At 39.1% G+C, this 16,223-nt stretch overlaps 1 protein-coding gene across 8 annotated transcripts in view; it reads left to right on the top strand.

Annotated features, from left to right (window-relative positions):
- Window positions 1-16,223, top strand: part of PRDM5 (PR domain containing 5) — a 253,905-nt gene that overhangs the window by 170,172 nt on the left and 67,510 nt on the right. For 5 of the 8 annotated variants that reach the window (XM_010858316.1, XM_010858313.1, XM_010858314.1 and 2 more), the window contains one exon: window positions 5,915-6,000. The exons of 2 other annotated variants lie outside the window; for them this stretch is intronic. In XM_010858316.1, the coding sequence (XP_010856618.1) occupies window positions 5,915-6,000 (86 nt within the window). Of the gene's footprint in view, window positions 1-5,914; window positions 6,001-16,223 lie in introns of those variants that run through there. One more of the 8 variants, XM_010858318.1, reaches the window with a different exon arrangement.

Below are 16,223 nucleotides of genomic sequence, written 5' to 3'. Positions count from 1 at the left end.
GTTAATCCTTTAGTGAGGCCTGGAGTTCTTCTGATGTCTTTATAGCACAAAAAATGGTAAAGTCAATAAATTATAATCCTAATGGCACACATTAAACAAACAACAATGGCATATATTAAACTAGAATCAGATTTTTCCTGTTGTGTTTGACCATATGTGCCAGTGAATGGTTTTGGTCATAGTGTGTTTTCTTTGTTAAAGATGCATGGTAGTGTGTGTGGGGACCAGGCGAGACTCTGGGTACTTCATGTGGCATCCATATGTCCCCCTTTCATTACCACCAGCTGCCTTTGCAAAGCCATCTGCAGTTTTTGGAGTTCTTTTCTAAATATCCACACTCACCCCCTTTGTGTATTTCAAGTACTTTTAGGCTACGTCCATCTCAGATGTGGCAGCAGTGGGAATTTGGGGGAACCCATTTCAAGTCCAGTAAGTTAAAAAGCTTGTAATTCTACAATAAAGAGTTACAGAAAAAGTCACTTAAATTGGCATCAAGAAATTACATTCAGTTCTTTTACCTTTCCTAATGACCTTTCCTAAGTTCTTTGCCTGTCGTCACCTACCAGAGGTCTTTCTTCAATCCATCTCCTTGTTTTATTTTCTTCTTACAGTGTTGGTATCTGAAATTATCTTGTTTTTTCTTTACCATTTTCTTGTCTTATTACACTAGTAAAATTGAAGAGGCAGTGATTTTGTGAATATATTCGCAACTGTGTTCTTAAAGCCCAGGGCAGTAAATAGAAGATGGTGTGTGCTCAAAAAATGTCTATTTAATGAATGAATAAATTAGCTTCCAGGATTATCTACTTTGTGACACCTGTTCAAGTCAACTTAAAATCAACCTTCTACAGTTGTCATCATGTTTCTTTGTGTTCCTTGATGTGTTTGAAGAAAACAGAAGTGGACTTTAATGATATTCAGTGTCAGAATAATTTAAAGAAGCAGAATGCAAAACGCTCATCTATTTTCCTTAGTTAAGTGAAAACATTTTGCTGTTAGATATGCTTCAGTATTATTCATGCTACTACGCTCATTGAATCTTAGCTATTGGTAGCTAAGTCTCATAATGTAGTATGGGATGTTTGCCAATACTGTTTTTCCTTTCTAAATGTTGAAGGTAGTTACTTAAATGTGGTTCTCAAGGCGTAGTTCAATATTATGTCAGTATGTGCATCCACTTGGGATCTGCTTTGAGATATAACACGCATTCCTAGCCTGCCCCTGACTTTTTCCTGATGAGCTTTGATAACTAAAGGAATGCCTCAATCTCCCAGTCAGAAAGATCTGGTCAATGTCAGCTGTAATTGCAAGAAGCAGAGTTTTTGACAGTAACTTTAGAAACTCTAACCTCATTTATATAAAAACTAGCCATATTATTAATTTATGTGATGGTCTAAGGGTTAAATATTAAGCATTAAAATTCTGATTCTACCGTTTAACAGCTGTGTCATCATGAACAAATCACTTATCTTCCCTGTGCCTTACTTTCCTCACTTGAAAACTCAAGCTATGAATTCCTAGATCATAATGTTGTTACAAGAAATAAAATTACTAATTTACCTCAAGTGTTCTGAAAAGTATGTTCCAACCATTACTTTTCGATTTAGGTTGGTTTTTAGCTCAGTTTTTTTTTTTTTAGCTAAGTTTCAGATGAACTAATTTTCATGTTAGTGAGAATTTGAACATTGCTATTAACTTATGCAAAATGTGAACAGTCAGTCTTCAAATCTACTAGAGATGTTTAAAAATAATCATTGTTTGGATTCACATCATATTGTACATCAGAGCTTATATACTGGCAGTGATCATGTAAGAAAGAAAGATCTATATTCTTAGAGTTAACCAAAATTGAAGGATAATTTCCACTCACACCATAATAATTTTATGTGTAGACAAAAATATTTCCTGGAAACATACTCATCACAGTACTTGCAATAATGACAGAAAATATCACATGCATAATGTGAAAAAAAAACTAGAAATAACAGCTTGTCTTTAATTTGAAAGTTAGACAAATGGCTTTAATATTTAGCAGCATGTTGGCTTGTACAGGTAACATTCAGCTTCTGATTGTATGAGAGAGCAGATAGCTTTGTTCATGGAGTCTGAGAGAGGCAGGATTGCTTTAAACATGCTCCAACCAAAAGGGTGACAGCTTAATGTAGTCTGTCAAGGCTGATTCTCAAACCACACACTCTGGTTTTTAAATGAATTTATCAAAGCCATTTACCCAGTGACAGCCTTTAAAACTGGAGTTAAACCCTGGGGTGGTAGAATGAGTGGAGTGGAACTTACTCAGTACCCAGACCTGTCAGCTCAACATTGCAGGATCTCAGGGTTGGAAGGAGGTAGAAACACTGATAGTCTAGAGTACTGGTTTCTCTTCTGAGCATTCTACTTAGGTTTCAGGGACAGCAGACAGAGAGACATCAATAATGATAATAATTGCCTCCATTATGAACAAGGTGATTCTATGAGTTTGCTAGTACTGCTGTAACAAAGTACTGCAAACTGAGTGGCTTAAACAACAAAAATGTATTGTCTAATACCTTCTGTTATGGAGGCTAGAAGGCTGAGATCAAGGCATTGGCATGACCTCACTCCCTCTGAAGGCACCAGGGAAGCATCTGCTCCAGGATTTTCTTTTGGCAGTTCTGCTGCGGCAGCGTAACTCCACTCTTCACAGGGCCTTCTCCCTGTGTCTCTGTCTCTTCATGGGTATGTTCTTGTATGGACACCAGTCACATAAGGTTAGGGATAACACAACTCTAGTGACATTTGCAACAGCCTTATTTCCAGATAAGGTTGTTCTGAGGTGCTGGAATTAGGACTTTAATATGTGCACTTTTTTTTTTTTGAGGAGGGGAGCACAGTTCAATCCGAAATAGGTGGCCATACATTTTTATTGTCCCAACTGGATCAATTGTGTCAGTGAAAAGGAGTGCTATTAATAGTTGTTCCATGTTTGCCGACACAGAGAATGCTTTAAACAAACATGAATGTTTGGTCAGAATATCTTGGAGATAGGTAAAGTTTATTCCATTTTTCAGAGGTTCACTAAGGTTGCATGGCTTCCCCAGAGTTACACCTAGAAGAGGATGAGCAGTATTCAGACTCAGAACAATCAGACTATAGAAGAGGAGAAAAAGCTCATGTCTGTAGTGGAAACTTCTGCGTTATGACACCAGTTAAAATAGGGAATTAACTTGTTTTGCCCCATTCTCTAAAATTTCTTAGCATTTGTTATCTCATTTTCCTTGCTTAATCAATTTTGGCTGTCATGAAAGAAAATAATAATTTGATGTGTTTCATTAAGTTTAATTCACATAACCAACAACTATAAATCTTTGATTCTTTCATATTTTTCTGGCTATTCTGTTTGTATTTGGAGAGCAATCACACACATAAAGTTCTGTCTTTGATACAAAGAGAATAGCTATGAATATTAAGTTAATTTATGATTGCTAAAAATTTCTGAAACATCTTTACCAACAATTTTACTGTTTATCATGCTTTATCTGTAATCTAGATTAATTTAATTGTTAATAGATAAGGAAATATTTTAGCACTCTTCTTAAGAAGAAAATTGAAAATCTAAAATGTAAAAGATTTTACATTGAAAATATAAAAAGTTACTTCCTTTTCATACTTTCTGAAGAAGGAAATAAAATTATCTGGACTTCTGTGATATAGGAGTTACCTCCATGAGCATTAGCAACTTGCTCTTTTCTTCCAGTCTTTTTTCAGTGAGTTTGCATTGTTAAAGTTCAGTGATTACAAAATCAATAAATGATAATTTCTGTTATTACTTCTGTCACTGATGCTCTTACTATTATGGCTGATGCTATGAATATTTTTTTCATTCTTGTTGTTGAAAAAAAAATTTACAAATATCAGAGAACTGAAAATAATAAAACTTAAGAGATTAGATGTAGGGAGAAGTAAGTAAAAAATGGCTATTTAAGTTTCTCATTTGGTAAGTGGATGAATGTGGTATAACTAATCAGGACAGGACACACAGGACACACAGTGGCGGAGGATAAAGTTCATTAATGCTGAATTTTAATTGTTGGTGAAATATACAAATGAAGGTACCCAATGGGTATACAGATAGCTCAAGATAGGAGCTCAACAGAGATCTGGAATGAAGATAAACATATGCTATCATTTTAGGGTTAAAATAGGATTATCTTTTCCTAGTTGTTCAAATAAATTGGACCCTACTAAGTCTTTTTTTGTGTGTGTGTATGAAAAGCCACACCTACCCAGGTTCATAGCCATAATAAAGTCAAGAACTCTCAGTCAATTTACTTAGTGCAAAAGTTGATTTTGTCTCCCAGAAAAAAATTGGTAAGCCTAGATAGTTTGTTGAAGAGTTCTGTTCCAGTCTGTGCCGCCTTTGTTATTTTTAGGTTTTTCTTTCTTCCTCCTTGAGTGGTTGTCATTGTTTCACACTGTCCACTTGAGAGAGAGTTCAGAGGGAGGGTCCTGGGTCTGTCTCAAGGAGAGGCTGGGGAGCTGCTGAGCTGGAGACTCTGCCCCAGTTATTTGCCAGTGACGTTACTGTCGACAAGGGTTCAGAGAGCAGGGCGAGTCCCCCTGTGCCTCAGGGCCTCCAGTCCCAGGAACGTGGCTGGACACTTTGTAAAGCAACTGGGCAGAGGTCAGGCAAGGCCGTGACGAGAAGGGACCATTGGTTTAAGCCCCAAGAAGCTCATTGTCGACCTGGTGGACATGTTCACTGGCGTGACTCAAGTAGCCTGTGCTTGAATGAGACTGAGTGAGAAGAGAATCTAATGGGATGTAAGGGAGCAGAGGACCAGCATACTGCTTGTCCAAAGGCCTGTCTCTGAGGGGGAAGGGGAGACAGAAATTTTACATGTGCTGAAGGCACATGTTTTATTGTATTGATGTCTGCTTGCAGCCGGGATCTAGCATCCTGTCATGTAAGTACATTCTCATTTCTTCATACTAGTGATTTTGAGTTCCTGTCCATTCTGAATAACTAAGCTTTGACAAGTGAGTAGCTTCACATTCGTCCTGGAGATTAAATTTTGTCATATTTTTTTATTTTATTTTTTACAGTAAAACTTTTTAGAAATTGTGATGTGCATGAGTATGCTTGCTTGTTTTAAAAAAATGGGTTTAGCTGTTTTCTAGATATAACCTCTTCTCACTTGTAATAGAAAGTATGAATCACTTATTATTTAGTTTAACCAGTTCTGTTTAACATATATCAGATTTATTAAATCCTTTTAAAACTCATAACCTTATTGAGGTAGACTATGAAATCTTTTTTAAAAAACAAAGTATCAGTGAAACAAAGATCCCTATTATGTTCAGTACAGAGCGCATTGATGCAAAATCTTTTTAACAAATTCTTACAATTAGGAGATTTAATTTGGTCTGAAATATTAAAAGGAAAGGGCTTTCCTGGTGGCACTAGTGCTAAAGAACCTGCCTGCCAGTGCAGGAGATGTAAAAGATGCAGGTTCGATCCCTGGGTCAGGAAGATCCCTTGAAGGAGGGCACGGCAACTCACTCCAGTATTCTTGCCTGGAGAATCCTGGGCTCCCAAGGAGAATCCCAGGCTCCCGAGGAGCCTGGTGGGCTACCATCCATGGGGTCACAAGGAGTCAGGCTTGACTGAAGTGACTTAGCAAAGGGAGTGAGCCTGCTACTGGTAAATGTGGCTGGTATCTGAGTGCAAGAAGTGGTCCGGGCTCACTGCCTCTCCACAGGAGGGACAGCTCTTCCTCTGCCCTGAAGTGCCCCTGGGGTTGCCTGGCCCTGTCTGAGTCTCTTCTTGGCCATGCACTAGTGTTTGCGAAGGCCTGGTGCAGGAAGAGTGATAGTACGTGCCTGCTTTGCTGCTGTAGACTTTTCTGACAGGAAGCCTGCCTTTATCTTGTAGGTGAGCGTCCCTATCAGTGCCCTTACTGTGAGAAAGGATTCAGTAAAAATGACGGCCTGAAGATGCACATTCGTACTCACACCAGGGTAAGACAATATTCTATCTCATTTCTTATAAGATCCACACTTACTTTAAAGATATTTAACTTTACCTGAGAAAGCAAAGGTGGTATATCTGAAACTTTATGTTTGTGGTGAATATTTGAGGATATCTTTTTTTTTTTTTAAAGACATAACAATGAAAGACACAAAAATCCAAATCCCCAGAGCCTTCCCATTCTTTAAATTGTGAACTAGTTCTTAGTAGTAACAGGAGTTACGACTGTCAAACAGCCAAGTAAGTGAATGTAGCCGAGTATTTGCCAGAAATGCAGATGCCAGCCCTTCCCAAACAGGTGCACCTGTCAGCCTGTGACTGTTAATTAATGTATGTGAGCGAGTATATTTGCAAGAAAGACGTTGAAGACAATTTGAATTATCCTGGGAGGTGGCAGACAAGGAAGCTCCTGGCTCTGCAGGGTGTGCCCGGTGCTGTCCTTCGTTCTTTTTCCAAAGGTGCCCTTTGTGCCTCTGCTGTCAGCACCTCTCCCTGGATCATTGTCATTCTGTGATATACAGATTTTTCAGACCCCAGCCTCTGCATCACATGCTAGAAAAAAATGGGAGCAGCTCACCCTCTGTCTAGCTGCCTTTCTTAGCTCACTGTTCAGTTTAGGACACCGGCTTTACATGGACTTCCCACTTGAACATTTGATGTTGTTTTTAAATAGCTCTTCTTGATTGTGCTCTATCCATCTTTTTCACTGCATTACCTTTCACACAGTTCTTTTCAGTTCAGCCTTTTAAAAGTCTTATGGTCTGTATGTAAATGCCAAATTTTTTCAGATTTTGAGAGATGTGCCTAATCCCCTTAAGAGCAGTTCCAATTTAGGCTTCGCCTGAATTCATTTTTTACCTTAGCTGTAAAATAAGAACTTTAGAGGAAACAAATAATGATATCCTTGCCAGTGTAATAATATTCCAGCTTTCCACTTTAGTTCTGTAGGCTATAAAAGATAACCTCTGAGGTCCTGTTAAGAAAACACTCCTCTTGTGTTCATGGTGAAGGTAAGCAGCTTCTGTGCTCACTAGAGTAAATCCACATTGGGTTTCTCATTCTGATTTAAAATACAGTACTCATATTATGTGGATATTTGGAACTGGAGTAACTGCTAAGTACTTCATAGACAGTGAAGGGTTAGATAAATATTACTCCTCTTAATATGGCTTATGTACATATTCAACTATTTATTACAGAGTGAGCACTATTAAAGAGGTTTAATGTTGTTTAGGAGGTTATTCTGTGTACGTGTAGTTGTTACAATAGTGCCAATAATGTGTTTTAGACCAGAGCAAAAGAGTGCTAATTCCTTTTATCAAAACCAATGATGTTAACCAAAACCTGGGCCTTATGAGTGCATGTTAAACTGTTTTACAGAGTTATACCTCAGAAAAGGATGTTTGGATTCAGGGGAAAAATACCTTTTGGGTGTTCTCAAGAATGGGCAATATTTCCAATTTAAATAATATGGTTTTTACTTTGTTTATTCATGAGAATAATACTAATAGTTAAATACAAAGGCCAGTAATCACATGTCAGGTACTGTATTTTAGATGTTCAGGTTTATTGATTCACGTAAGCCTCACAACAGTTCGTGAATGCATTCAACCTCAATGAGGTAGGTATTATTGTGATCTGTTCTTTTTTAAATATGTTTATTTTTAATTGAATGATAATTGCATTACAGTGTTGCATTGATTTCTACCAAACATGAATCATCCATAGGTTTACCCATGTCCCCTCTCACTTGAACCTCCCTCCCACCTGCCTCCCTACCCTAACCTTCTAGGTTGTTACTGAGCCCGGTTTGAGTTCCTGAGGCATACAGCAAGTTCGCATTGTCTGTCTGCTTTCAGTTCAGTTCAGTTGCTCAGTCGTGTCCAACTCTTTGTGACCCCATGAATTGCGGCACGCCAGGCCTCCCTGTCCATCACCAACTCCCGAAGTTCACCCAGACTCACATTCATCGAGTCAGTGATGCCTTCCAGCCATCTCATCCTCTGTCGTCCCCTTCTCCTCCTGCCCCCAATCCCTCCCAGCATCAGAGTCTTTTCCAATGAGTCAGCTCTTCCCCATGAGGTGGCCAAAGTACTGGAGTTTCAGCTTCAGCATCTTTCCTTCCAAAGAAATCCCAGGGCTGATCTCCTTCAGAATGGACTGGTTGGATCTCCTTGCAGTCCAAGGGACTCTCAAGAGTCTTCTCCAACACCACAGTTCTAGTAAAGTATGTTTCCGTGTTACTCTCTCTACCTCCCACCCTCTCCTTCTTCCCTGCCCACCTGTGTCCATGGGTCTGTTCTCAGTGTCTGTGTCTCCACTGCTGCTCTGCAAATAGGTTCATTAGTACCATTTCTCAGGATCCCATGTCTATATGCATTACTATACGATAATTGGTTTTCTCTTTCTGACTTACTTCCTTTTGTTTAATAGGCTCTAGGTTCATCCACCCCATTAGGACAGACACAAATGCCTTCCTTTTTATGGCAGGGTGATATTCCATTGTGTATATGTACCACAGCTTCCTTATCTATTTGTCTGCCAATGGACATCTAGGTTGCTTCCATGTCCTAGCTATTGTAAATAGAGTTGCAGTGAACATTGGGTTATATGTGTCTTTTTCAATTTTGGTTTCCTCAGGGTATATGCCTAGTAGTGGGATGCCTAGTAGTATATGCCTAGCTGGGTCATATGGTGGTTTTATTCCTAATTTTTTAAGGAATTGCCATTTTTTAAGAGTTGCTAACTGCTCTCCTTAGTGGCTCTATCAATTTACATTCCCACCACAGTGTAGGAGGGTTCCCTTTGCTCTACACCATCTCCAGCATTTATTGTTTGTAGACTTTATGATGATGGCCATTCTGACCATTGTGAGGTGATAGCTCATTGTAAATTTGATTGGCACTTCTCTTAATATTGAGTGATGTTGAGCATCTTTTCATGTGTTTGTTTTGCCCATTTTTTGATTGGTTGTTTATTTTTCTGGTATTGAGTTGTATGAGCTGATTGTATATTTTGGAAATTAATCCTTTGTCAGTTGTTTCATGTGCTATTATTGCTCCCATTCTGAGGGTTGTGTTTATTCCTTGTTTATAGTTTGCTTTGCTGTGCAAATCTTTTAAATTTAATTAGGTCCCATTTGTTTACTTTTGTGTTTATTTCCATTACTCAAGGAGGTGAATCATAGAGGATCTTGCTGTGATTTATGTCATCGAGTGTTCTGCCTGTGTTTTCCTCTAGGAGTTTTATAGTTTATGGCCTTACATTTAGGTCTTTAATGTGTTTTGAGTTTATCTTTGTGTGTGGCATTAGGAAGTGTTCTAATTTCATTCTTTAACATGTAGCTGTCCAGTTTTCCCAGCACTGTCTACTAAAGAGGCTGTCTTTGCCCCATTGTATATTCTTGGCTCCTTTGTCAAGAATAAGGTACCCATAGGTGCTTGGGTTTATCTCTGGGCTTTCGATCTTGTTCCATTGGTTTCTGTTTTTGTCCCAGTACCATACTGTCTTGATGACTACAGCTTTGTAGTATAGTGTAAAGACAGGAAGGTTGATTCATCCAGCTTCATTCTTCTTTCTCAAAATTGCTTTGGCTATCCGGGATCTTTTGCGTTTCCATATGAATTGTGAAATATATTGTTCTAGTTCTGTGAAAAATGCCATGGGTAATTTGATAGGGATTGCATTGAACCTGTAGATTACATTTGGCAGGATAGTCATTTTCACAGTATTAATTCTTCAACCCAGGAACCTGAAATCTCTCTCCGTCTATTTATGTTGTCTTTATTTCATCAGTGTCTTATAGTTTTCTGTTTACAGCACTTTTGTCTCCTTAGGGAGGTTTATTCCTAGGTATTTTATTCTTTTTGTTGCAATGGTAAATGGTATTGATTCCTTAATTTTTCTTTCTCATATTTTATTGTTAGTGTATAGGAATGCAAGTGATTTCTGTGTATTGGTTTTGTATCCTGCCACTTTGCTAAATTCACTGATTAGCTCTCGTAATTTTCTGATGGTATCTTTAGGGTTTTCTATATATACTATCATATCAGCTGCATACGGTAAGAGCTTTACTTCTTCTTTTCTAATCTGGATTCCTTTTGTTTGTTTTCCTTCTCTAATTGCCATAGCTGCTGCTGCTGCTGCTAAGTTGCATCAGTCGTGTCTGACTCTGTGCGACCCCATAGACAGAAGCCCACCAGGCTCGGTCCCTGGGATTCTCTAGGCAAGAATACTGGAGTGGGTTGCCATTTCCTTCTCCAATGCATGCATGCATGCTAAGTCGCTTCAGTCGTGTCTGACTCTGTGCGACCCCATAGACGGCAGCCCACCAGGCTCGGTCCCTGGGATTCTCTAGGCAAGAATACTGGAGTGGGTTGCCATTTCTTTCTCCAATTGCCATAGCTAGGACTTCCAAAACTATGACATATAATAGTATAAGAGTTGGCACCCTTGTCTTGTTCATGATCTTAGAGGGAATGCTTTCAGTTTTTCACCATTGAGAATAATGTTTGCTATGGGGTTATCATAGATGGTCTTTATTATATTGAGCTAAGTTCCTTCTATACCCATTTTTGAACAGGTTTTTTTTTTTTTTTTATCATGTATGAGTATTGAATTTTGTCAAAACTTTTTCTGCATCTGTTGAGATTATCATATGGTTTTTATCTTTCAGTTTGTTAATATGGTGTATCACATTGATTTGCATAATTTAAGAATCCTTGCATCACTGAGATAAACCCAACTTAATCATGGTGTGTGATCTTTTTAATGTGTTGTTGAATTCTGTTTGCTAGAATTTTGTTGAGAATTTTTGCCTATATGTACGTCAGTGATATTGGCCTATCATTTTCTTGTTTTCTGTTGTCTTTGTCTGGTTTTGGAATCAGGGTGATGGTGGCCTCATCAAATGAGTTTAGAAGTGTTCCTTCTTCTGCAATTTTGGAAGAGCTTTAGAAGGATAGGGATTAGTTCTTCTCTAAATGTTTGATAGACTTCACCTGTGAAGCCGTCTGACCCTGGGCTGCTTTTTTTGGGGAAATTTTTTTTTTATCACATTTCAATTTCTGTGCTTGTTACTGGATTGTTAATAATTTCTATTTTTTCCTGGTTCAGTCTGGGAAGATAGAACTTTTCTAAGAATCTGTCCTTTTTTTCTAAGTTGTACATTTTATTGACATATAGTTGTTTGTAATAGTCTCTTATGCTCCTTGGTATTTCTGTGTTGTCTGTTGTAACCTCTCCTTTTTCATTTTTAGTTTTGTTGATTTCATTCTTCTCTTTTTTTTTTCCTGATGAGTCTGGCTAATGGTTTGTCATTTTTTTTTAATCTTCTCAAAGAACCAGCTGTTTGTTTTCTTAACCTTTATGTGTTTCCTTCATTTATTTTTCATTTATTTCTTCTCTGATCTTTATGATTTCTTTCCTTCTACTAACTGGGTTTTTTGTTGTTTTTGTTGTTCTTTTTCCAGTTGTTTTATATGTCAAGTTAGGTTGTCTGACGTTTTTCTTGTTTCTTGAGGTAGGATTGTATTGCTATAAACTTCCCTCTTAGAACTGCTTTTGCTGCATCCAATAGTTTGAGTTGTTGTGTTTTCATTGTCATTTGTTCTAGGAATTTGTTGATTTCTCCTGATTTCTTCAGTAACCTGTTCATTATTTAGAAACATACCGCTTAATCTCCATGTGTTTGTGTTTTTTGTAGTTTTTTCCGCTGTGATTGATATCTAGTCTCATAGTGTTGTGGTCAGAAAAGATGATTGATATGATTTCATTTTTTTTTTAATTTACTGAGGTTTGATTTGTGACACAAGATATGGTCTGTCCTGGAGAATGTTCCATGTATACTTGAGAAGAAAGTGTGTGTGTTCTTCTGCATTTGGGTGAAAAGTCCATAAGACATCAATTAGGTCCATTTGGTCTAGTGTTTCATTTCAGGTTTGTGTTTCTTTATTAATTTTCTGTTTTGATGATCTGTCCATTGGTGTGAGTGGGGTGTTAAAGTCCCCTGCTATTATTTTATTGCTGTCAATTTCCCCCTTTATGTCTATTAGTGTTTGCCTTATGTATTGAGGTGCTCCTGTGTTGGGTGCACAGATATTTACAATTGTTATCTCTTCTTGGATCGTTCCCTTGATCATTATGTAGTGCCCTTCTTTATCTCTTAATAATATTCTTTATTTTAAAGTCTATATTGTCTAAAGTGAAAATTGCCACTCCAGCTTTCTTTTGATTTCCATTTGCATAGAATATCTTTCTCCATCCTTTTGCTCTCAGTCTATATGTGTCTCTGGGTCTGAAGTGGATCTCTTGTAGACAGCATATGTATGGGTCTTGTTTTTGTATACATTCAGCCAATCTGTGTCTTTTGGAGTGTTTAATCCATTTACATTTAAAGTAATTATGTATGTTCCCATTGGCATTTTCTTAATTGCTTTGGCGTTGTCTTTGAGGGTCTTTCCTTTCTCTTGTGTTTATTGCCTATATAAGTCCCTTTAATATTTGTAGTAAAGCTGGTTTGGTGGTCCTAAATTCTCTTAATTTTTGCTTGTCTGTAAAGCTTGTGATTTCTCCATCAATTCTGAATGAGATCCTTGCTGGGTAGAGTAATCTTGGTTGTAGACTTTTCCCTTTCTGTACTTTAAATATATCTTGACATTCCCTTCTGGCCTTCAGAGTTTCTGCTGAAAGAGCAACTGTTAATCATATGGGTTTTCCCTTGTATGTTACTTGTTGCATTTCCCTTGCTGTTTTTAATATTCTCTTTTTGTGTTTAATCTCTGTTATCTTGATGAGTATGTGTTCTGACATGTTTCTCCTTGGGTTTATCCTGTAGGGGACTCTCTGCACTTCTTGTCTTGGACTTGACTGTATTTCCTTTCTCATGCTGGGGAAGTTTTCACTATAATCTCTCCAGAAATTTTTTCAGTGCCTTTCTGTTTCTCTTCTTCCTCTGGGACCCCTATAATTCGAATGTTGGTGTGATTAAAGTTGTCCAAGAGGTCTCTGAGGCTGTCGTTGATTCTTTTCATTCTTCTTTTATTCTGCTCTTCAAGGATTATTTCCATCATCCTGTCTTCCAGCTTACTTATCTATTCTTCGGCTTCTGTTAATCTACTATTGATTCCTTCCAGAGTATTTTTAATTTCAGTAACTGAGTTATTCATCTGTTTGTTTATTCTTTATTTCTTCTGTGTCCTTGGTAATTGTGTTAATTGTGTTGATTGCTTCTTGCATTTTCTCCATTCTATATTTTAACATCTTTACTATCATTACTCTGAATTCTTTTTCAGATAGTTTGCCTATTTCCTCTTTGTTTGGTTGCTCTTGAGTGTTTTGAGTTTGTTCAATCATTTGCACAATAATTCTCTGCCTTTTCATTTTCTAAAACATGTATTGTGTCTAAGATCTTTTCTCAGGCTTTGAAGTTGGATCCTTTCTTCCTTTTGGTTTCTGCTCTTGGTGGGTAGGGTTGGTCCAGTGGTTTGTGTAGGTTTTTGTTGGGTGTGACTTGTGCTCTGTTGGGAGGAGGTAAGCTTCCCCCCACTCTGGTGGGCACAAATATGAGGTGGTAATCCCTTGTGCCTAGGGTAGGGGTCTTCTGCCTCAGTTATCCTATCTTCTGCCTCTGTTATTCTACTGTTGGCCCCCTCCAGAGTGTTTTTGATCTTATTTATTGCAGTATTCATTATATATTGACTCTTTTTTATTTCTTCTAGGTCCTTGTTAAACCTTCCTTGCATCTTCTCGATCCTTGTCTCCAGGCTATTTATCTGTAACTCCAATTTGTTTTGAAGATTTTGGATCATTTTCACTATCATTTTTCATAATTCTTTATCAGGTAGATTCCCTATCTCTTCCTCTTTTCTTTGGTTTGGTGGGCATTTATCCTGTTCCTTTACCTGTTGGGTATTTCTCTGCCTCTTCATCTTGTTTATATTGCTGTGTTTGCGGTGGCCTTTCCGTATTCTGGCAGTTTGTGGAGTTCTGTTTATTGTGGAGTTTCCTCGCTGTGGGTTTGGACAGGTGGCTTGTCAAGGTTTCCTGGTTAAGGAAGCTTGTGTTGGTGTTCTGGTGGGTGGAGCTGGATTTCTTCTCTCTGGAGTGCAGTGAAGTGTCCAGTAATGAGTTATGAGATGTCAGTGGATTCCGAGTGACTTTGGGCAGCCTGTATATTGAAGCTCAGGGCTATGTTCCTGTGTTTCTGGAGAATTTGTGTGGTATGTCTTGCTCTGGAACTTGTTGGCCCTTGGGTGGTGCTTGGTTTCAGTGTAGGTATGGAGTCGTTTGATGAGCTCCTGTTGATTAATGTTCCCTGGAGTCAGGAGTTCTGTGGTGTTCTTCATGATTTGGACTTAAGCCTCCTGCTTCTGGTTTTCAGTCTTATTCTTACAGTAGCCTCAAGACTTCTCCATCGATACAGCACCAATGATAAAAAATCTAGGTTAAAGATGATAAGTTTCTCCACAGTGAGGGACACCTGGAGAGGTTCACAGAGTTACATGGAGAAGAGAAGAGGGAGGAAGGAGACAGAGGTGACCAGGAGGATAAAGGGGGGAATTAAAAGGGGAGAGAGCAAGCTAGCCAGTAATCACTTCCTTATGTGTGCTCCACAGTCTGGACCGCTCAGAGATGTTCACAGAGTTATACAGAGAAGAGAAGAGGGAGGAAGGAGACAGAGGTGGCCAGAAGGATAAAGGGGGGATGAAAAGGAGACAGACAGATCCAGCCCGTAATCAGTTCCCTGTGTTCTCCACAGACTGGAACACACAAAGAGATTCACAGAGTTGGGTAGAGAAGGAAAGGGGGAGGGGAGAGATAGAGGTGACCTGGTGGAGAAAAAGGAGAGTCCAAAGGGGAACAGAGCAGTCATGCCAGTAATCTTGCTCCCAAGTAAAAATGGGTACTGAAGATTGGGTTCTTAAAGGTACAGAATTGATAACAAATACCAGAAAGCAAAGATTAAAAATCTAGAGTACAGGCTGGATTCTCAAGAATACAATATTAAAGAAAAAAAAGACAAAGTCACAAAAATTATGAAATATATATATATATGAAGTTTGATTAAAAAATAGGGTTTTTTTTTTTTTTTTGCAAAGTAATAGTAGGTTATAAAAATGAAAATTAAAGGAGTAATAGAGGACTTAAAAATTTTTTAAAAATTTAAAGAATGATAATAGTAAAAGTATATCTAGGACTTTCTCTGGTGTTGTGGACAGCGTCGGGTCAGTTCATTTTCAGATAGTTCCTTGATCCAGCTTATACCTCTCAAGAAGGCCGCTTCCTATGTAGTCGATGCTAACTACAGGGTTTTAATCTGTTGAACCTGTCACTTCCAAGGCGGTTCCCTCTGTTTATTTTAGCTTCTTCTGTTTCCTGGTCTCTTCAGTGTCTAATTTCCACTCTGACACAAGGGGGTGGTGGTAGACACTTTTTAGGCTCACTTGTTCAGTGGTGCTGTGGGGAAGGAGGAACACTGCAAACAAATATCACTGGCATGTGTGGGGAGTGCTCCCAGTGTCTCGGCCACACTGGACCTGCCCCGACTCACAGCGCATGTGCCCTCTATCCACACTGTTCAGGCTCTAGGTTGCTCCACCAGGAACTGTCCGAAGCCAGCCCTGGGCTGCATGCACCTCCCAGGTCTAAACCGCTCAGGTTCAGGTACTCGGGTACTCCTTCCTCAAAGGCGCAGACTCGGTTGGGCCTGCGTTTTATGCCCTTCCCAGGTCCAAGCAGCTCAGGTGACCAAGTGTTTGGCGAGTGCAGTCGCTGCGACGTATCAATTCCCCTGTCCCTGCCGATCGGTTTTCTGAGCATACAACCGGCGCACCTTCTCAGGTGGATGTCGACCGTCCAGAATCCCAAGAAGTTTTGATTAGCAATGAAGCCTGCTTGCAGTTTTGTAGATAATGCCTCTCTGGGGCCACGATTGACCCCTTCCAGCTCTGGCTGCCCTCGCCTGCCTGTCTCCGGCAGGGGATGGGCCGGTCCACAGCCGGCTAGCTCTAGTCAGTCCTTTGTTCTGTGAACGGGCCTGGCAGTGTCTTAGGTTAGGGCTTTTCCTGGGGTAACTATCCCACAGTCTGGTTTGCTATCTCAAGTTAGTTCCCTTAGATTCCCCTCAGGGCATTCAGGCCTGTCCTTACCCTAGGCAATGCAGCTCACGCCTCCCTGCCCAGCCCCTGCTTGCTAGTGGCGGATGCAGGCGTCT

Source organism: Bison bison, unplaced genomic scaffold (assembly GCF_000754665.1).
Source record: "Bison bison bison isolate TAMUID 2011002044 unplaced genomic scaffold, Bison_UMD1.0 scf7180017864385, whole genome shotgun sequence".
NCBI classification, from domain to species: Eukaryota; Metazoa; Chordata; class Mammalia; order Artiodactyla; family Bovidae; genus Bison; species Bison bison.
This window is presented reverse-complemented; position numbering and strand designations above follow the sequence as displayed.